The 20,891-nt window shown below is 38.1% G+C and overlaps 2 protein-coding genes across 7 annotated transcripts in view; one reads left to right on the top strand and one right to left on the bottom strand.

Annotated features, from left to right (window-relative positions):
• LOC111326441 (adhesion G protein-coupled receptor D1) overlaps window positions 1-12,700 on the top strand; it is a 24,984-nt gene extending 12,284 nt beyond the window's left edge. For all 3 annotated transcript variants that reach the window (XM_022930442.2, XM_022930440.2, XM_022930441.2), the window contains 19 exons: window positions 1,209-1,328; window positions 2,350-2,423; window positions 2,756-2,839; window positions 3,386-3,557; window positions 4,259-4,378; window positions 5,012-5,072; window positions 6,179-6,293; window positions 6,427-6,479; window positions 6,830-6,965; window positions 7,418-7,521; window positions 7,674-7,776; window positions 8,417-8,567; window positions 9,006-9,072; window positions 9,173-9,239; window positions 9,347-9,432; window positions 9,553-9,679; window positions 10,490-10,531; window positions 10,878-11,021; window positions 11,957-12,700. In XM_022930442.2, the coding sequence (XP_022786177.2) occupies window positions 1,209-1,328; window positions 2,350-2,423; window positions 2,756-2,839; window positions 3,386-3,557; window positions 4,259-4,378; window positions 5,012-5,072; window positions 6,179-6,293; window positions 6,427-6,479; window positions 6,830-6,965; window positions 7,418-7,521; window positions 7,674-7,776; window positions 8,417-8,567; window positions 9,006-9,072; window positions 9,173-9,239; window positions 9,347-9,432; window positions 9,553-9,679; window positions 10,490-10,531; window positions 10,878-11,021; window positions 11,957-11,977 (1,847 nt within the window). In that variant the 3' untranslated portion in view covers window positions 11,978-12,700. The remainder of the gene's footprint in view (window positions 1-1,208; window positions 1,329-2,349; window positions 2,424-2,755; window positions 2,840-3,385; window positions 3,558-4,258; window positions 4,379-5,011; window positions 5,073-6,178; window positions 6,294-6,426; window positions 6,480-6,829; window positions 6,966-7,417; window positions 7,522-7,673; window positions 7,777-8,416; window positions 8,568-9,005; window positions 9,073-9,172; window positions 9,240-9,346; window positions 9,433-9,552; window positions 9,680-10,489; window positions 10,532-10,877; window positions 11,022-11,956) is intronic.
• On the bottom strand, window positions 12,369-20,891 carry LOC111326443 (galanin receptor type 1). Of its 4 annotated transcripts, none has more exons than XM_022930443.2 (3): window positions 20,676-20,826; window positions 20,433-20,556; window positions 12,369-14,128 (listed from the first exon to the last, which is right to left on the bottom strand). In XM_022930443.2, the coding sequence occupies exon 3, from the start codon at window positions 14,106-14,108 to the stop codon at window positions 12,978-12,980; it is 1,131 nt and encodes a 376-aa protein (XP_022786178.1). In that variant the 5' UTR covers window positions 14,109-14,128; window positions 20,433-20,556; window positions 20,676-20,826; the 3' UTR covers window positions 12,369-12,977. The 4 variants fall into 4 exon arrangements, 3 of the variants coding, with proteins under 3 accessions (XP_022786178.1, XP_022786180.1, XP_022786179.1); XM_022930445.2 differs by lacking the exons at window positions 20,433-20,556; window positions 20,676-20,826 and adding exons at window positions 14,510-14,628; window positions 15,138-15,428; XR_002694440.2 differs by lacking the exon at window positions 12,369-14,128 and adding an exon at window positions 17,411-19,520 and having other exon boundaries at window positions 20,676-20,891.

Below are 20,891 nucleotides of genomic sequence, written 5' to 3'. Positions count from 1 at the left end.
GCCCTTCTACCGCTCTCTGCGACTTCGTCGCAGACATTGTTCAAAAGTTACAATCAACCACGCAAGCGAGTAAGTCACTGTGTTTTAGAAGCGCAGAGCCATATTGATAGTTAAGCTTTAAACAGTAGGATAAAGTATTTGAATAAGCTTTGCGTTTGAAAAGTCTCCAGTTTTTCTTTTCCCTTCTTTTAATTCCTTTTACAGACTTCTATAAATTTTCTTGTACCTATTTGGCAACAGCTGTTGATTCTTTATGTTTTCGTTGAAAATTTTGCGTGAGTTTTTGGGGATCGGTACATCATTAACAACCTTTGACATAGATAACTATTTTGAATGTGCTGGTCAGCAGCTTCTTTTCATTTACACCTGTTAAATGTAAGTCACTGAGTATATAATTTGATGCAGATCTTCGCAGTACCTTTTTTCTTTGTTGGATTTGTTGCATGCATTTCAAGATCAAGAGAAAAGTCTAGGGGAGAAAATAACCTCGTCGCTATTCATATGGCCACGAAAATATTCGTCAATTTGAAAACAATAACTTTCTGGAGAGCTGTCACAAGGTCCGCATTAGGAAACAAAATCTGCAATCTAACAAGGTCTGGTCTAAAAATAAAATAAAACAAAATATTTATATCCAAGCCCGCAAGTCTGCAGACCTCCTTGTCCAAGTTCTTAATTTGGTTTTATGACTTGTACCTCCATCACTGATCACACAAGTATGACGTTATCACATTTTTCCAAAACCTATTGTACTTAAGAGTCTGAGTCAGTGATATATGGAGGTATTGGCCAGCGTACTCATTGTTTTGCCAGCTGTCATTAGATGCTGTCAGTATAAGGGTCTCCAGCCAATGCTACTCGACTAGCGATGAGTAAGTAAAAAGATGCTGGTTGATATCAGCGAGCCCGCAATGTGAGATGAATACTGGACAGATGAATTTTTGGTCCAACAGCTGTCACTTTAACACCTTAATGTGGATGTCCGCTATAACAACAATGTATTAGCGCAGTCGAACGATCGCATTGGAGGCTTATTACAATTAGGACCAAATGTTATTACATTTAGGAAAATTATTACATTTAGGACTTCAACAGCACCTGTATATATGGTACTACTTTTCTGGAAGCTACAGAAATTATCTTACGTGTCAATAAGGAAAAAACATTATATGTTCCGAAGATAACAATAAACTGTTTTTTTTTTTCAGCTCAAATCGCTTCACTTAGTAACAGTTCAATCACTCCTGCTGCTACGATATCCTCAAGGTTCAGGAGTCTGGAGTCAACAACGATGCCAACACAAGCAGTGAATTCATATTCATTTACTGGTAAAGGAAATACTTCATAGCATCGATGAGCTTCAAAAACTGTCTTGAAAACAAATTTTATCCGATGTCTCCTACAAAAGTAATGCAAACGATAATCACCGAGAAGTGTCAGTGTGCCTGAGAAATGTCCTCTAGAGCGTAAACTGCTACATGTAGCAGCTCAATCATCAGAATTTCAATTTGAATGTACAATTAATTAACTTAAGGTGATTCCTCAAAAAGTTATCGAACAATTTTTTTTATTTTCCTTAAATGTTCCCTACCAATGTTGAAAAATATAATAAAAAAGGTAGGTCACAGTGCCTGTTTAAGCGATTTAATAGGAAAAACCACCCCATTTATGCTAAAAGTGGCTCTAATCACGAGCATCGTTTCATCGGTTCACGACACATTCGCGGTCGCTGGAAGTAAGGGTTTTTAAAGTAACACTTGAAAAAAAAACTTGATGGGTAAGAAGTCTCGAGCGTTGTGGAAAAATTACGCAATTTCAAACGACATCGATTCAAAACGTTCAAAACGTTCCCAAAATTATGCAATAGAAAATGACAGGTCGCCGTGCTCTTTCAAGAGCTAAAGACCAACGTACTTCATTGACTGAAGAACATTACGGTCTTCTTGGAATGCGTGCGTTTATTCGCCTGATTAGGTGATTTTTATGCGCAGTACAGGATGCGCAGTGCAATACTGAGGAATCACCTTAAGATATATTTTGGCAATTTTTTAGCATTCATTAGGGTCCTATGTACTTTTGACCTCCAAAACATCGCTTAATAATGAATAACAACTTTATTATAGTTATCTCGGTTAATGAAATTTATCATAAATGTAATCAGCATCATCATCACCATTATTATCATTGACGATTATCTAAACTACGGACATTTGCCTAACGGTAATCTTCATCGGCTAGATTTTCTCTATTTTTAATTCCAACGTCAATAATCACTGTAATCCGCAGCAAAAGTGGAATCAATTGTCTAAATTGTCTCATGGAAAATTTGCTTCTTTTTCTCTTCTTTAGAGTCAGAGAATTCTCACCTAACTGTTGAACCTACAAAAACGAAACACTGTGGGTCGGAGGCCCTAGAGGAAAAGGTAGCGATTCCAAAAATTAACAATCGACAAAGATGGTTCATGAATTGGACTTTAATTACGATTGACGGAATAATTTCGAAATTCTGAGGTAAAACTTTAAGAAAGACGCCTAGTGACCACAGAAAACGGCATGTCCACCTTAGACTCAAAAGTCCACTGTTTCCTTTGTGTGTGTGTGTTTGTATGTGTGCGCGTGTGCGTGTTGCTCCATCTGATTGACTGAAGTGGATTTTCCTATCTTGCGAAACTTGAAATACTTGCCAACCGCAGGGGAATAAAGTTCTCCATATTCTGTTGTAAACATGAAAACCAGCAGATAATTTTCCCCAAAGGTTAAGTGTTTCGAGAACGAAGCTGAGCAGCTTCAGGAAAGCATGCAGAGAAATACAACTGCTTCGATACTGGATATTTTACAGGTGTGTTACATTATATTCTTCCTTGTCTAAACAACGCGATACAAATCTCCAGCATCCCATACTTTCAAAATCCTTCTGATCGGTTCAGCCGGATTTCTCTCTTGAATAAGAAGTATTTTAGAAGCAATGACTGGGCTAGGCCTTATTGTATTTGTAAAACAGAGCCACTTAAAATCATAAATATCAAATAACAAGATAATGACAGCTGTGTCTAGAAAGTGCGCACACATCGGATCTGGATCTGATACTACGATTTTCAATTTAATGCAGAAGGTAGTCTAGGATAGCACTACGTTTTCTTTGGTCCGAAAGCCTCGCGTCATCTTCTCAACTGAATAGATGCAATGTAGAAAGCCAATCTCGATTTAGCGTTTTTTCGCCATTTACGAACTATGCTTTTTTTCCTCTACCCCTTGGCTTTTTAAGTTATTTTCCTTTCTTTGGTCGGAAGTTTGACAACGCTCAATCGAAAAGCGGTTCATATTCGAGAAACTTATTTGTACAAATTACATGCGGCAATACGCTATTGTATTTCATTCCGTGTAGGCAGCGGCTAAAGATGCCGACGACGTGCTTGGAAGCTTGACTTTTCAAAGGAACAGTTCTTCTTCTTTCAACGCTTTTAAGATCGTATCAATACTAGACGACCTTTGGAGGGAGGCCCAAAAACGTCTGAAGAATAGCAGCGAAATTATTCGAATATTTACCGAGAGTTTTCGTAAGTAAACGTAACAATAATAATAATAATAATTTTATTTATATAGCGCTAAAATCCACTAATTGTCCAAAGCGCTGTTACCCACCCATCCCACCCCAAGGGAGGACATCCATCACACAGTAATCTCGTGCGTGGGAAGTTAACGTCTCCTGCCCCTAACCCTGCAGGAGACGGGACCTCCATTTATTCGTCCCTATCCGAGAAGACTAGAATATCTAACCATTTCTAGATGTTAAAGAAAGGAAGCATATTCTTCTCAGTTAATTTTAAGACCCTGAGTGTTGGTGCGGCCGGTATTGAACTCTCGACCTCCCGCACAGCAGTCCGGCGCTCTCCCAATTGAGCTAACCAGGCGGCGGTAACCAAGCCTTTTGTAATTATGGAAAGATTTTTCAGGAAATAAAATGAAAATATTAGAATCAGTTAAAATTTTATAGATCAAAATGTTAGAAAACTTGACAACTAGGAAAGCAAGATAGTTTACCAAAAGTTGACGTTGGCCGTGATTTTATCAGCGTTTAAATGGTATCAAAAAATGAATAGATTGGTTTTAACAAATGCTTATCTCCTTGGTGGTTAATCGTTTTCTCGTTTGAGTTCGATTTTTTGGCGATATGATAATAAACATAAATATAGAAAAGGGAAATAAAGAGTTCTCGCCTTCTTCATGATAAATTGATACGATTTTCGTCATATTTTAGTGTTTGAAAGTGTCAACATCAACGGGGAGTACATATTTCGCTATCTGCAAAACCAGACGCATTGGGATGGACTTACTGACCAGATACGATTACCCAGGAAACTGTTTTCTGAAGACAAATGTAGGTGCCCTTTCTACCCTGAGATCAGTAAGCCTTTTTTCCATGCCGTTCTCTCTCTCGCTATATATATATATTTCTTAAGGTCCTGACAAAGAGAACTTGTTCAACAATCAAGAGCTTCCTTGGTTGGTGATCATTTCCTTTGTTCTCATGACCTTAATGTGTGATTCAAGGGAGATAATGTAAGGAGAATTTTGATGCTAATCACTCTTAGGGGGAAAAGGGTTAATAGTTTAAGTTTACAGTATGTATCCCTTGACTATCAAAGCGCTTTGAGCGGCTCCTCATTATCCAACAAACCATATAATAGGTATTCGCTCTGACAGAAGGCTAACCCACGAAACATCAGCTTTAAATCTCTTTACGGTGGTTAATTTACATTATCAACTCAGTTAATAAAACCAAAATTACCATATAATAAGCAAACACGCGCTAACTGCAGGATAGCCTGACCGTGAAATGCACAGACATTTACAAGAGATTATAAACTACATCACCTCTTTGCATTTATGATTCTACCTTATGTTCCTCAAATACTTCCTGAACTTTCTCTGTTTAATTAGCAAGACTGTGAAAATTGTGAGAGTTCAACGCTAGAAAATAGAGATCCTTTGGTCTCTGACTTTTGTTTAGATCCCTGTCGTTCGGTTGGTGCGCTGTACTCAAAATTACATGCTATGGTACCCGTGCGACTGTAAGTATTTACTCATTTTAACCGGAACTTGAGTGTTAGGCCCGGTTTAGACGCCGTACTTCAGCCAAACCGAATCGAATTCAACAAATTCAGTTCATGTGAAGTACGGCGTCTGAATCAATTTGGAATGGTTGATTGAATTTAGATCGGCTCGGTCAATTAATCCCGCCTGACTCAGCCGGGAAGAATGGCTGTAGACCGACTTTGATTCAGACGCCGTACTTCACATGAGCCGAATCAAATGCATATATTATTTCAATGTATTTTCCCTGCCGTTTTTACATGTGAGCATGTGCAAAGGAGTGCTGCAGAAGAAAAATGGCGGCTTGTAGAGCTTAGCAAAACGATGCTGACAGGTATTGAATGGGCGCCTATTCTACGCCTCTCGAACTGCCACTGATTCGTCGCTCTGTCGGTTGTTTGGGCTTTATGTAGTTGTCCTCTGCGTCAGTAACGTCCTCTCCCGCCTCTTTTGTGTATCGCTCACAAAAAGCGACGCTTTTACTGGCATGGTAATCTTTGTTTTTCTTCAAAAATTGAACATTTATTGTATAATCAAATTTCACATTTTAAGCAAGTATATTTGGTCGCGCCGAAACGTTTACTGATCGACTGCCGGACTTTATTTAGGTACTTCTTCATAGAAGTGACCAAATAAAATACTTAAAACTTTCTTACAACGACCATGCCATACAAATAGCTTTCGTCCTATATAACACTTATCAAATTTGTTATTCTGAACTGCGCCGGCCTCGGCCGCAAATTTTCTTCAGTTAATTCATGAAATTTCGGCCGAAATAAGTTCGGCGTCTGAATCAATTTAGCCAGGATTAAATAATTTAGGTCGGCCTAAAGTTGAATTCGATTCGGCACGGCTGAAGTGCGGCGTCTGAACTGGGCCTTAGTCTTCACGGCAATTTGCTCAAGAAGTTTATAATTGATGTTTTAAAAAAGGAGACGTTTTTCTCAAAGTAATATAGTCCAATATAAAATAACACAGCCAGGTTTGCTGCTGACAAAGTCGCCTTGTAACAACCAAACAATAAAGTAGAGAAGCTGTTACTGTATACATGACATAAGTCTATCTGTAACTGTTATTATTTCAGGAGCGACACCAATGAAACTCTTAGGCTGAATAGCCACGTGATATCCATGTCGCTATGTGTCCCGGTGAAACACAACTACCAAAGAAATATACTCATCATGATGGAACATCTGAAGGTAAATGATATGTCTGGTATAATCGCGTGAAACTCAGTACATGCTTAATGATGCTTACGAATTTAGAAGTTCTGAAAATCCACCGAGTTTATCTTCATTTCTAGCAGTTGACGCTCCACTTCCTTTTTTTCAGGCTCTTGATGACAACGAGTATACATATTGCGCCTTTTGGAATTTTTCAAAACAGTAAGTGTACATGTACCTTCGCCGATTATAAAGCTGATAGAACTATTAGGTCTATACACAGGGTTCCTGTATTGTTCGTTTGAATCTGAATGGCAGCTTACTTAAAAACGTTTTAATTGTTTCGATACCGATACCCGATGCCATCTACACTCATGACTTATTTTTAACAGGTTAAGTGCTCGTGTTAATTTTTATTATAGAAAAAAGTGATGTCATCTCTTAAAATTGTTCAAAGTTAATCATAGGAGTCCCCCAAAATCACGCTGAGTTCCATTACTACGCCATATTGTAATGGGGCTTTTGAATCGAATTTTCAAAATCCTTATCACCTTGTTTAAAATTTCCTTCAGCACGATTCATGGTAACGGAGCTTGGTCACGTGACGGTTGTCACGTAGATACAGAAAAGTCCAACAGGACACACACAGTGTGCGCCTGTGGTCATCTCACCAACTTTGCTGTTCTGATGGGATCTGGAGAATATTTGGCAAGTGTCTCATCCTATAACTCGAAACTCGTCCTTGTTCTTTTAAAAATTAGCTTGTGTTGACTGCTTTGTTTCATAACGCACTCGGCTTTAACAGATGGTCGTGTTTGAATTGGTTATCATGGTATGGGGTCAGGGGATATGGCCACTTCCTTCCCTTCCCCTCCCTCCCCTTCCTCTTCCCTCTCTTCTCCTCTCCCCCACGAAAAGAAAATTGTTGAAAATCAATTTATGTTCAATAGGGCCGTTATAGTGGCTTATGCCCCCAGGACAAGATTTTTAGATTCTCCCCTTCTTTAGCTGTACTATCGCTTCACCCTCACTTATAGAAATGAGACAGTTACCTACAAAATCGATATTTTTTAATGTTGTCACACTTCAAGACGTTAGTGAATGCTTGGATGATTTATTGAGCTGACCCAGTTTGGATTTTACTCGCTTTATTTTCGCAGGTGTCAAAAGCTGACAAATTTGCTTTGGGTATAATTACTTACGTTGGTTGCATTTTATCCTTATTTGGAGCTGTTGGTGCCATTACGTCGTTTGCTGTTTTCACGTAAGTTTCAAGTTCAACCAAACTCAGGCTCGGACAAAGCTTAACGACATAGCTAAACATAAAAAATCTTTTGGCTTGGATTTTGTGCAAAACCTTGCGATTGTGATGAGGAAGGGCCTGTTTCCTAACATTCCTTTGCTTTAATTTTGCAGCCAGTTGAACACAGACCGACACATCATTCATGGAAACTTGCTGGTCTCCATTGCTATTTCCCAGACCATATTTTTGTTTGGAATAGAGCAGACCGAAAACGAGGTTTGAAAAGTAGTTACGGAACTTTAAAACCGTATTCTATCTACTGATTTTACGTACTGCCAATGGTTCTCACTCGTTCAAACGAAACGAAAGAGTAAAAATGATTAATTAATACTTAATAATCGTGATCTCAACCAAGCCGGGTCACAGTTCATACGAAACGATTTAAAAGCTGAAAAAATCGTGATAAGTCTTTAAAGAACGAAAAGAAGAAAAAGGGAAAAAAAAAAAAACTAATTAAAACACAGACATCGGTAGCGGTTTATAAGGATGGAATCCTAGTAACAAAGAGTTTCGTTATCGAATAATGGACAGATCATTGTTTATCACCTGCCGGGGCTGGAGGATTTAAGTTGTGTCACGATGAAATTTACCAGATATCCTCATAAGGCTCTCTAATAATCTTGTGATTCCCCATCATTGGCAGTTATTTGACAGTCAATTTTCTATTTCTTTTTCAATTCTCTTTTCTCTTTTTGCTCTGTTGGCACCTACTGATCCACCCTCCGTTCCCTTCTGTTATCCCCACCCCTCCCTCCCAATCCTCCGACCCTTCCCTCCCCAGGTGGTAAATCATGACTGGTTCCTAAGTACAGGAATGAGCCTCGCAATGTTGTCTTTCTCCTCTTTGCAACCCTAGTTCCAGTGTAGATTCACGGCGATCATGCTTCATTATTTTTACTTGGTATCGTTTGGTTGGATGCTTTGCGAAGGACTTCATCTTTACACCATGGTGGTGAAAGTCTTCAATTTGTCTTCTAAAATTTATCACTATATTGTGTTAGCTTGGGGTAAGCGATTTCAATTTGCGTTTGAGAGTCTATCATAATTTTAGTGTTTCGGACGAATGTCAGAAATCTTCGCACTAAAACTTAAGGGGCACTTAAAATTATACTTGTATTGCAAGGTAATTTGATTTCATCCGGCTGTGTCGATGATGTAAACTGGCCAGCGCAAGAAGTTTCTAAAGGTAATGTTTCGAGCGATGGACTCCACTCCACGGGGACAGCACCACAATTTCTTTACTGAAAACTGACCCCCTTTATTTATTTTACGCTTGCATTGGACGGGTTCTTTTTTATTATTATAACAAGTTGTACCACAGTCAATGGTCGAATCTTTTTGTCCAGCTCATTCCTTTATGTCTCTCTCGGTCAATGATATGAACATTATGACCTCAAGCTGTTATTAATCTACTTTTTCTGGCCAACATTTTTTTCTTCTAAAAGGGATTCCGGCGTTGCTCGTTCTCATAACAGCTGCTTGTAGTTACTCCGACTATGGCACAAAAACAAGGTATATAAGAGTTTTAAAAAGTTGTGGCGGCATTCATTATTTTCCCAGTAGCAGTATGTTGCCTGTCATAACTGAAGATGTGATCGTTCTATTTATTCAGTTGCTGGATTTCACCCAAACGAAACACTTTGTTGGCCTTTATCATTCCTGTAGCTGTTACTACTTTGGTAAGGTTTTTGTAGCGAAGTTTATTAAAATATAGGCACGGTACGATGATTATTTTCTCAGAAAAACTCTCTGCTTTTAATTAATGTTTTGAATTATTATTTTTTAGGCGAACATTGTGATCTTGGGTTTGGTTTTACATGAAATTTGTCGTCTTCACACGACTGGAAGAACTTGTATGAGCGATATCGTTCGGTAAAGTCTTTACATTCTAATTCTGTTCAGTTAAGTGAATAAAACCGGCCTTTATTGGACACCGGTTTGATTACAAGGCTACCGACTTCGCTGAAAAACACATTTTATTCTATGTTTCAGATCTACACTAAAGTCATTGGTGGTACTCATTCCTCTTCTTGGAGTGACTTGGTTATTTGGACTGCTGGTGTTTGCAACTCATAGTGTTGAATTTCAGTATCTTTTCGCTATTTCTAACACAATGCAGGTACTCTTTCTCTTTTTTCAAAAAATCAAACTCATAACGATCACATCTTAGAAGGAGTTCATCATTTTACGAAAACAGCATCGAAACGCTTCCAAGATAACAGCTGTTACAATAAAACATGTGCAGTATACTTGCCATATCCACGAAAGCATACACGCGTAATCGCGCACGCAAAGAATACGTGTATATTAATGTCGTGCGCGTAAAACGTGCGTGAATAGTGCGCAAAATGGCGTATTTTCGTTCATAATACTTCGTACATTTAGTCTGAAAGCGTTTTATCACTAACAGTAAGATTTCACTTATAACACAAACGGGCGACAGAAAAACAATCAATGAAATACGTGAAAGTGATAATTTTTTTCTAGGTTTAAAGGAAATGTGCGAGTTCGAGAGAGAACGGGTCTTACCTTTCGACTTTTTGTCAAATCGTGAATAGCTGCTTGGTCCCCTCCGCTTAAGAACTTCGTTTGTGCCCAGATGTGAGCAGTCTGATATGACCTGTCATCTCAGATCTTAATAATGGAGTTAACTTCTTCATTCCTTTGTAGCGAATCTCTCTCGTCGCCATTTCAAACACAATTGTTACTGTGTGGTCAACGTTGAACATACAGCAGTTGATGTTCCGTTTCCGAGGTTTCTACATAAACATCGGTATTTTCATGCGTGCAAATGTCATTGTTATATGCGTCCCCCGGGTAAAATCAAACAAAGGAAACCTTATCAGTTTTGCATTCACTTGACCGGAACCCCGCGCTTTGTTAGAATGCCGGGTAGTCATAGAGATAAATTCTGTCTTGTCTTTTGCAGGGCTTTTTCATTTTTCTCCTCCACTGTCTGTTTAATTCGGAGGTATGTAATGTCGTTTCAACTAAATATACATTTAGAACTATAAAGTGATTTTACCGTGTTCCTGTTTCGGATCATCATATCCCCTTCAAAGCTTTGAACAAGTTTTCTTTTTCTTACCAAGAAATTCTCAAAACATCTCTTATTATCAATTACATTAAATAATTGACAAAATATTATTCGACTAAAAGCAGAAATGTTGTTTGAAATCATTAACTTTTGATGAGATCTCCGAAGATAACGTTACGTGAACCTCATGTCTGCGCAAATCACAGTCAAAACAGTTCGTCTGGGCTAATAAATAGACCTTACATTATAGCATCATACAACGAACATGTTTTTGTTTTAGATTCGGAAGAACTTCATGCGTAAGAAAGAGACGTGGAAGTCAATAAAAGCCATCCGCTATATCCGGAAACGGCTACTAGCTCCCTCAGTTGTGGTACCTTTAGAACGGCACAGCTCTCTCTCAGAGAAAGCTTCTACATTCAAGGTAATTAACTCGATGAAACACTGCTCTAACCTAATGCCTCTCAAGCAAGCTCTTAGAATTTCTTCGACGATTTTTCTTGACAAAAGAATTTCTTTCCAAATTTTTTTTTGAACAGAGAAACTCAATCAAATTTCCAAATGTAGCTTCTGCCCATTTTTTGGTCAGCATTAGGAAACTACCCGTTGCAATCTTAGCATTCCTCGTCCACCAGATTGTCCTTGGTCAGTTTTGGACGATAAGTACGAAGGTAGTTGTCCTTAAAAAGTCACGCTACATGAGCATATTACGCATCGCATCATTGATCAGTTCAGTTTCCAAGCGAATGCTTTATCAGGTCGGTTGAAGAGCCCGCATGGAACTAGTTTTGTCATATAAGCAATATATAGAACGCGAAACAACTCGGAAAATGTGTTCTATTGCTTAGTCAAAGAAAGTCTTGCTCGAAAAATGTCGTTGACAAGTTTTCTTTGTGAAGTAAACATCAAACATTCAATTCAAAAGTGCACTTACTCAGCCGAATTTTCCTTTAGTGGCGTAAACTGACATTAGTTGTTCGATTTTATCGTTTAGAGATTCAGAAAAACAGGGTCAAGAGTCCAAGATTTCAGGTTATTTACTTGGTCATCGCAGCTTACATATGGTTTATCTTTACCTGCCCCTAGGTGTCTCCTAGTAGAAGATTTCTCCCAGTGTTTTCTCAGTATTCTTACTTGTGTGGTAAAGAATTTGTGGGACGTTAAAGAACCCACACACTGTTAGAAAAGAGTAGGGCACGTAGTGCCCGGTGTTGAGGTCTATCTTTGTGTAGTGTCTATCAAATTGATGGGGGGTACTGCGCCTTTGAATATTGTATAGAAAGGGCGCAATATAAATAAGGAATTCATTCAAAGACACATTCTCACCCAAAGTGAAAAACACATTTGCTTTTTTTCCAGCCTTCTTCAGCTGAATGCTAACACGACCATAAGGATACCTGATATCCACGACTGTTCACGATGTTCACGCCTATTGTGACATCAAGGTGTGCTCTCTGATGCTTACTTGGGCTATGGGGTGATGGAGAGTACCTAAAGTGGAATACTTAGGAGATGTTCTTCGCAGAGAGTGCAACTATAGCGGAAAAACATGTGCACTTTAAATACCTACAGAAAGTTTCAGGACCAGTTTTCTGAAAGTCACGATCGACGGGAAGTATATCTTTGGCAATCAGTGATGCGTAATAAGGGTAGACCCTTATAGCACTTCCGAAATAAAGTGAAAAGAATTTAGTATGAAGGTTACCGAAAAGGTTCTTGGTATAGCTTTGTGCTCCCTGTAAAGAAATGGAGAAGAGGTTGTCATAATGAATACTTTTGAGACACTTTTTACTCAAAGCATGGATACTTGCTCTAAAGGCGTTTTGAACTCAGTAATCCTATGACGCACAGTTAATACATTAGTTTCGGTTGTATATCTAAAACCATGTGGTGTTATCCTACATATGAATGAATGTGTCCGATCAATTTCTATTACACAGTGACAAAATCTATTTTAGCATTGCAGTTATTGCACATCCTGATATCGACAAAATGTTTTGGTTATTTGATGTAAAGAGTATGCCACCAGTAGGGTAGCATTTCACCTTACAGAAATCAAGAAATAAACATTGGTGAGCCCAAAGCCAGCTTTTAAGCTACGTACTTCATGTATGCCTGTTTCTAATGCAAGTACTATTAGAGACAATTTTAAATGAATTAGTCATCGCAGAAAAATTAGATGTAACCCTACTCCCTTCAGTTTTCATGCGGATGTAGTAAAAACCAATTTAAATGTGAGTTTACTTATCGAAAAAAATCCAAACTCTGTCAACTAAACTTTGGAAAAAAATCCGTAGCTAGGATGATGAACAGAGCGTCTGTGATATGTCATGGCTCTCAATTTATCAAGCAGACCGTGACTTTACGAAAGAAATTAAAATCAAACGGCGTTTATAGCGACGAACGAATCGCGTTTTGTTGTGTTGGCCCCGCGAGCCATACTTGGATCACTAGACAGCGTTGGTAGGGAAAATGTTCGTTTACTGAACTGGTCAAAAACATTGGTGCTTCTGCTGCTAAGATGCCGGAGTATTCCTTTCGTCTCCATTCGTAAGTTCTCGCCAAAGGAAATGAACAACCAGGGATGGATTGCAGCATTAGCATGCGCCAGCCAGTACATAATCACCAGGGTACTCAGGGGAATCGTGTAGTAGATATCAGTGTAAAATTGTTCCATTATGTGAGCGATATGAACGGGAAGCCAGCAAAGGGCGAAAACGACAACAGCTGTAACCAGCATCTTGATGACCGCACGGTGTTTTCTTGTTCGCTTGACATGCACTTGTAATGTGGCATTTCCCGGTGGCTTGTGTGTCCAGAGGAATCTGGCTATCAATGAGTACAGGACTGAAATGATGAGTAGTGGAACAGCATAGTTGATGACGAATCTGACGATCATTTCAACTCGATAAAGAAAATCCGAAAGCTCAGGCCTCAAACGGTGCCACTGGTGATGGCATTCAGCGTTTTCCCCCTCCTCCACGTCTACCGTAAACTTGTAAAGTTCCCCACTAAATATGAAGCCTGCGGATAGCCACACGGCAACGATGGACTTTTTCACAGACCTGTGCGACATTGGCTCCCTATTACTCCTCCAATCTGTGCCCACAATGGCTAGATATCGATCGATAGCAATGATGGCGAGGCTCCAGATTGAAACACAGATGGAAACCGGTAACAAATACGCCGTCAACTTGCACAGGATCGCGCCTAGTACGCCTGATATCCATCGGTTGTCACACAAGATGAATGGCACCGTGAGGGCAGAGGCTGTGGTCACATTCAAAAGATCAGCTACAGCAGTGTTGACTAAGAGCCAGTTAAAGGGGTTGCGCCGAATGCTCACACGAGTGCGCACAATGTGGATGACGAATGAATTACCCAGGAATGAAAGCAGGAAGATGATCGCGTATGCACTAATGGTGACTATCTTTGCGACGTCATCCATTTCTATTTCGAAGTCGGGATCCTCTTCGTCAGGGACGGTTGATTCGTTGGAGTTATTCATCATCGGCACGGTAATCTCAGGAGCTTGAGAAAGATATAATCATCATAATCAGCGACAATTTCAACAGCAAACATACTGAAAAGTTCTCTTTATTCAGTTTTCAATAGGATGAAAACGATCTCAATCAAGTTAATGATACTGACTCGATAGTAACCGAGCCGAGTTACTTCAGTGAGGAACTAAGTTAAAAAAGATAGACACCGTTTCAACAGTAATTTCGTCTCGCAGAATTGAAATGAATCGAGAGGCTGTTTCATGTGAAGGATGTTTATATCATGAGGGGAATTCTATTGGCCGCAGAATGTATTAATTATGGAAAATCAAATAATAAAAGCTCCTCGCAGGTGTTCAGTTAAACAGTGGTTTCGTGTGAACGGTTTTAAAGGTATATTCTTGCGTCTTACTTTTTTGACGAGCCAGTCGTTGGGGTTTTTATGATAAAACGTCTTAGAGATGGCTACCGATTGTACACGATGTCGTTTTCCTCCCTTGGCTTATTGCTCATTTCATTTACCTTCACCACCTGGGGAAACGTCACAAACTACTCACAAATTTGATTCCGCCAGAATTTCCCAAGCATTCTTACGATCAAAGCTGTTATCGTTAACGCGTATTATTAAGAAATATTCTTCCTAAAACCAGATCTTGATTAACAAACGTGCTTTAGGCTGAACAGTGCGATCTGTCAGTGCGTCAATGAAAGTGAAAAACAATATCAATTAACAGTTCCACTCCACAATGAATCGCAAATTTCACTTTGTCAAATATGATGTTATAGAACGGAAATGGAACAAAATAGACAACCATAACAAGAGAAGTCCAGTCTCAAATTCTTTTTAAGAGTTGGTCTACTTCCCCGGCTGATGCCTTTTACTCTTCCCTGCCGGCGGTGATCTGTGCTGCAGTTTGTTTTGTCGCCAAAGAAATAAAAGAAATCATGCAAGTGCAGATTGGCGAGGCTTCCCAAAAGGCACGTTCGAATTTTAAGAACTTATTTAGAATAAAACACCTTGTTTTCATAAAGCACATTACCTTTCTTTTGAGTTCCCTCCCGTTCCCCTTTCGAACATTGCTGCAGTAAGTTTATGCGATTATTTCAGCACTCGCCACTTGAAATAGTGAATCTCACTTTCGCAAGGGGAAATAAAAGACAGAGACAGAAAGCAAATGAATGACGCATTGCTATCGCTTGATAGGATCAATATTGACAGACCGGAGACAAATGCATTTCCCGTATATCACGTACATCTGAGGAAGTATTCATGAATGCGAATTTGTTTTTCAATTTTCAGAGAGAATGATAGATTCGAGTAAATTTTTCAGCTTTCAAATTCCGTAGTCATGGTGCTGAATGCGGAAGGAAAGAAGAGCTGAAACAAAGATGGAAAAAAGGCGAAATTATCTAACTATGCATGAATATCTTTTCCAAACTTCTGTTCAAGGAATAATACCTAGAATGATCAGAAATAAATAGCATTGTCAACAAAGAACTGGACGTTCAAAATCTTCAGGAACAGACGAACAGCTTCGTTTTACCAAGATCTGTGTGTTTGTGAAAATCTGACGCTTTTCGAAAGAAAAAAGTATATTTTCTTTTAGGTCGAAAAGTGTATAACTCATGAAACTGAGTCCCGGGTTCAAACGTATTTTACAAATTCAAGAAAATTGCAACTAACCAGACAAATCTGTAACTAACATAGAAAAATTATCCTCTCCTCCCTTGACGAAAGAAATGTCTAGGCCTTAACTATGATTGGGTTAATATTCTTTCTAGATACAATGAATATATGAAGTTGTATCTGATTTATCATCACAGGTTCATTACGAATCAATTTAACGGCCTGCTCCCAGTTGGCTTGTTAGCTCAATTGGTAGAGCGCTGCACTAGTATCGCAGAGGTCAGTGGTTCGAATCCCGTACAGGCCTGTTTTTTTTCAGGTCTGATTTTCGCTATTGCATAAATAGCGCTATCTACTGCGAAGGATCGTGCATCATACGTATTCTTTCTAGATGTGATTTCCATTAACTCTTCCTGTTTCAGTAATTATCAGTGAAAATTGGGCCTTTATTTTTTTATTTTCAGAATTCCCTCAACAGTGAGCTCTAGTCGGAAGAGTACATTAGAGTATAGGCATACATCACTTAAAATACTTCAATTTTTAGCTATCTGATTTACAATTAACTAATTTAAATTTCCTTTTCCAGTAGATCACGAAAACAGGAGTATATAGTCACAGAAATATAAAAAAAATCTCTTGGAAATTTCCGTAACTTTACTTTATCAAGATTGAAATATCCTTGCTTAATTTGCGAAATGTCTTCGACTCTTTCTATCCGGATCCTAAAGCTTTAAGAAAGGTAAAAAATAGCTCTTCCTGTACCTTATGCGTTTGCCTTAGGGATAAGTGTAAGGTTATTTCAGTTCTCTAGCTCCGATGTCACGGACTGAAACTTGATCTTTCCATAATTAAATATTTTTAAAAAGCGGAACTGTCAAGAAGCCGTATAAAATCAAAGTTTTTCAAAGCCCTTTTATCCAGATGGTAAAATTAAAAAAATTTCCTTTATTCAAGTGCCGCGTCGACGGACTTCCTCTCAGAGTAAGGAAATTTTACCTCTAGGAAACGTGATGTGTGTTTTCTTATAAAGGTGAATTTGAGAAATTGAATAATTGTCTGAAGAGTTTGTATTCTAGCAATATTAAGGCTGAGGAAAAGCAGCGAATTTCCGTCGCTCTTCAGATGACATCCTTAGAGAGAATCTTATTGAAATTAAAAAATAGAGAGATTGAATATTAAAGGCAGTGTTCTGTTTTGCAAAAATCTTGTTCCAGTTATTGTCTCAAATATTTCGCTAGAATAATATATATTTGAAAAACGCAGGTTTCTATTTTATTGCATGAAGGTAGCCCCCAAGGTTAAGATATAATTTTTTAAATACTGTAAACAATGATTGATGTGTTTTCTGCTGAAATTGTTGGAAAGTTCCTTTGCTTTTTCAATTTACATTTATGAAAACTAAGCTTCTCATAAGGTTGTTTTTCTAGCCTATGTAAACATTAAAAAGGGTCTGTTTTGCTTTCAGAGAGAATATGTTGATTTGCTTTGATAATTTTAACATGAGATCCTACTGATTTTACAGAGAGTTTGCGACGTCTAAAGGTGAAGGATCTGTTGAATCGAGTGACAAAATAACTTTTCGATGTCTACAGCTGTTTCTCGCCAAGATTAATTTACTGTATTATGAATTTCCGGTGCTATAAATATGTATTTTGCACAGTCTACCTGACGGTTAACTTCCGCAGCCAGAGTTTTAACCTGAAGGAAGTCTTTTGACTTCCTGATGACTTAAAATAGCTCGAACTTGAAGCTTTCAGTTAATGGAACACGGTTCATTCAGTTGTTTTAGAACCAAATTATTGCAGGTATCAGGAATCCTTTTCTACTATTTTAGATCAGTTGAGACAGTCTTAGTAGATTTCCAATAGCAACGTTGAACCGAGCTTTATTTTAGTGTGATGATCTCAATATCAGCTATATAATTGACCACTTTCAAAAATGGCTGCCGGATTGATAATCTTTTGTTTAAATTTAAATTAGTCTTTCTGGCCTCGTTCTCCAGTTCAAAATTCAAAAGAATGCATTATCTCAAGCGAAGCTAGTGAGGCTAATTTGAATTTAAACAAAAGAATATCAATCCGGCAGCCATTTATGAAAGTGGTGTATAGCCGGCACTAATGAAGCCGAACGACACGACACTTCCACGATGAAAAATAATCAAACTACATGACGACAACATACTGTAGTCGCTATGGGGGGAGGGAGGGGGGAGGGGTAATTGATTGCCATCAAGTCATTATCGTCACATATGAGTACATTACATTTGAAACTTAGCCCAGCAGACCGCGATAAGAGAAGTTTCGGAATAAAGATCTTTTTAGACATTTTTTTATTTGTGAAAAGATGTCTAATTCGAATTCTGTTTTGACTGAATCGAAAACTTACTTTTAACCAAAAGGTATAAACAGATGCGTGAAGCCCTATTTTTGAATATCATATCAAAGCCTTTGATATGATATTTAAAAACAGAAAATAGAGTCTGATAAACATGGCAAATTTTTTATAAAGAGAAAAAAACCTGAAGTTTACGAGCTGTGTTTGAATGTGAGACACTTTTCTGGCGTTGTTACTCACTTTTGCTTCACAGCAAAGTTATGATTGTAGAAAATAGATTTTCCAGAATAACAATACCATGACGCAAAGGAAGACCTTTATTCCGGGGCGCTATTATTTTAAATCACTCCACATTATTGTCAATTTCAACCCCGAATCTCTAGCTCAACTGCTTCTCGATTTTTTTCCGCTTTATTTCATTGCAGTTTTGTCAAAAGACTTAGATTCCTACCAAAATCATGAATAATAAAAACCATTGAGATTATCTGTAGACAATGCGAAAAAGTCACTATTTCCTCCTTTATTGGAAGAGGACGCCACACTGCCTTCACCCCTGATGATGTTTTCAAGCTGCCAACAAAGATTTTACTTTTCTCACTACTAGTATGTCTATACATTGAGAGACCAGTGAAATACGATTTGAAAGAATTGTTTCCAAGTGACAAAACGACAGAGTCGCAAAAGAAAAAAATCTTATAGGGCAGAATGAAATAAATCGAACTAAGATCCAATTTAGAGCAATCCCACGGATGTTTAGAGGACAACGTCAGCTCAGCGAGAAGTTAAGCAAATACAAGGCCTCCGAGATCATATGGAGAACATTTTCCCTTTGAACGCAAATCATTTCCGATGCTAGATTTTCGTGTATACGTTTTGTTCCATGGTATCAAAAGTAATTTCGAAGTACAAAAAACCGGATCGTAACCACTTTCTCTAGTTTCACTTAAAGTTGTGTCGACTCATATAATGAAAGTAAGTGGTTTTGGATGATTGCGACATACATTAGGGTTGCCATGTTATATGTCGCATGAGGCGCCCCCTGAAATTGCTCGCAATTTTAACAGGAAGAAGTAAATGATCATTTCAATCATTATTTCAGAATGAAGGAAAACTAGCGTGCAGTTTTCTCTGTAACAAGTTATTTTCTCGCCCCGTGATAAATGATGGCTCAGAGGTGCAATCGCCGATCATGATGCATTAGTATATAAATGCAAATAAACTACACCTGGGGAAATATTCCTTTTTTTGAGAGACAAGTTCTTTTAAACGAACCAGTACTAAGTAGCCATCGATTTCTGGTATACTACACTTTTTCAATTTCGAAGAAAATTAAGACGTAAATTGAGAAATAAACTGTGTTTATTTTGGTTGACTGGTAATGCTTATTTATTGACTCCAATTGCTTTCCTTGAAAACGAAGTTCCATCATTTATTCAGCTGCCTCAAGTTTCTCCTGGTTTATCTGGTTTAATAAAAAAAAAAAAAAACGCTGCACCTAGTAACACTTGAATGAATTTAGAAATCGTTGTTATTGAAACTATTTGTGTGTGTGTTTTTAAGAAATATGAGTTGTTAATTCTCTTTGTTAAATACCCGATATGTTTTTGCTGCGGTTATCTGAGGCATGTATAAACGTCAAGAAAATTAAAAATGTCAAACACAGCATTTTATCATTGCATGTGTTATAACTTTGAAAAGCAATCGCCGTTTGCGATAAAAATCACATTTCTGCAGTAAATGAAACTATTAATGCAATTTACAATTAATTAGTATTCTTCATTTTGAGCTGCACAGCAACTACAAATGATTAAAAAACGCCATTTCATCAGACGACGCTTTTCGAAATTTCTCTTTCATATTTGGGACGTACCAATCTTGATTTCAGTACTGCATGGGTAAAACGCCAGCTGGCAGTTTGCAAACATTATTCACAAATACTTATCTTTGGTCGGAGTACTGAAGACTTATTTTTCAAAGCCAGTTTAATTAGTGGTCGCGTTATGAAATTTAACTGTTTACGTTTTCTCGTGAACAGTGTTGTTCGGTTAGGCTTCGACCGCGCAGTAAGGGTGTGAATAATTTTTATATGCACTGCATTGCTTATTTGTCAACTCTGTGTTATTTCTTGGCCACGCAAAAAGAAAACACCTGCTAAACCATTGCAACCTAGATTGACTAGAAACGAAAATATCCTGGCACATTTTCAACTGTTAATCACTGCTTATTAAACCCAAGCAATGATAACAATAAACCTTGAGGGAAATAAATGGACTAGTCTCGGTGTTTACACCGAATAAAAAATGAAAATTAAAAAAAAGAAAGGGGAAACCTGAACTAATTCAGAAATCTAAGGTGAGCACACACACTTGCTTACCATTCGAAGCCAAATTTCTTTCCGCGAGCTTTAGTTTCGAAAAACTCGGTCAGTGCGTGTTTAGGGAAGCTTGGCCCTTTTCTTTTTCTTTGCTTTTCCCTTTTTTCGCGAATGGCAAACGGATCTGATATCGGAGTGAAAGGAGAGACAAAATTAGACATCAAAGAGAATAAAAAAGTAAGAAAGAATTCGACATTAAAGACAATAAAAAGGTAGAAAGATAGTAGCACTTCCGGTACATACCTTGTAGGTGTTAGTTCTGCGTAGTTTTCGACTCTAGGGAATGCTTATTGATTCGAGACTTGTAAATCCTGGAGATTCAGCGTGTTTCGATACTTGAGACAAACAAAGAAATAAATGAATATGCTTATTCGATTTCATTCAGGTGTCCTATCAGCCTCACTATCATGCAAGCAGAATTTAAATGGTCAAAAGATATGCAATTCTCAACATATTTAC

This window comes from Stylophora pistillata, chromosome 1 (assembly GCF_964205215.1).
Source record: "Stylophora pistillata chromosome 1, jaStyPist1.2, whole genome shotgun sequence".
NCBI lineage: Eukaryota > Metazoa > Cnidaria > Anthozoa > Scleractinia > Pocilloporidae > Stylophora > Stylophora pistillata.
This window is presented reverse-complemented; position numbering and strand designations above follow the sequence as displayed.

Coding starts and splice junctions, on each gene's coding strand:
- LOC111326443 (XM_022930443.2), bottom strand. CDS start 14,108: ATGATGAATAACTCCAACGAATCAACCGTCCCTGACGAAGAGGATCCC.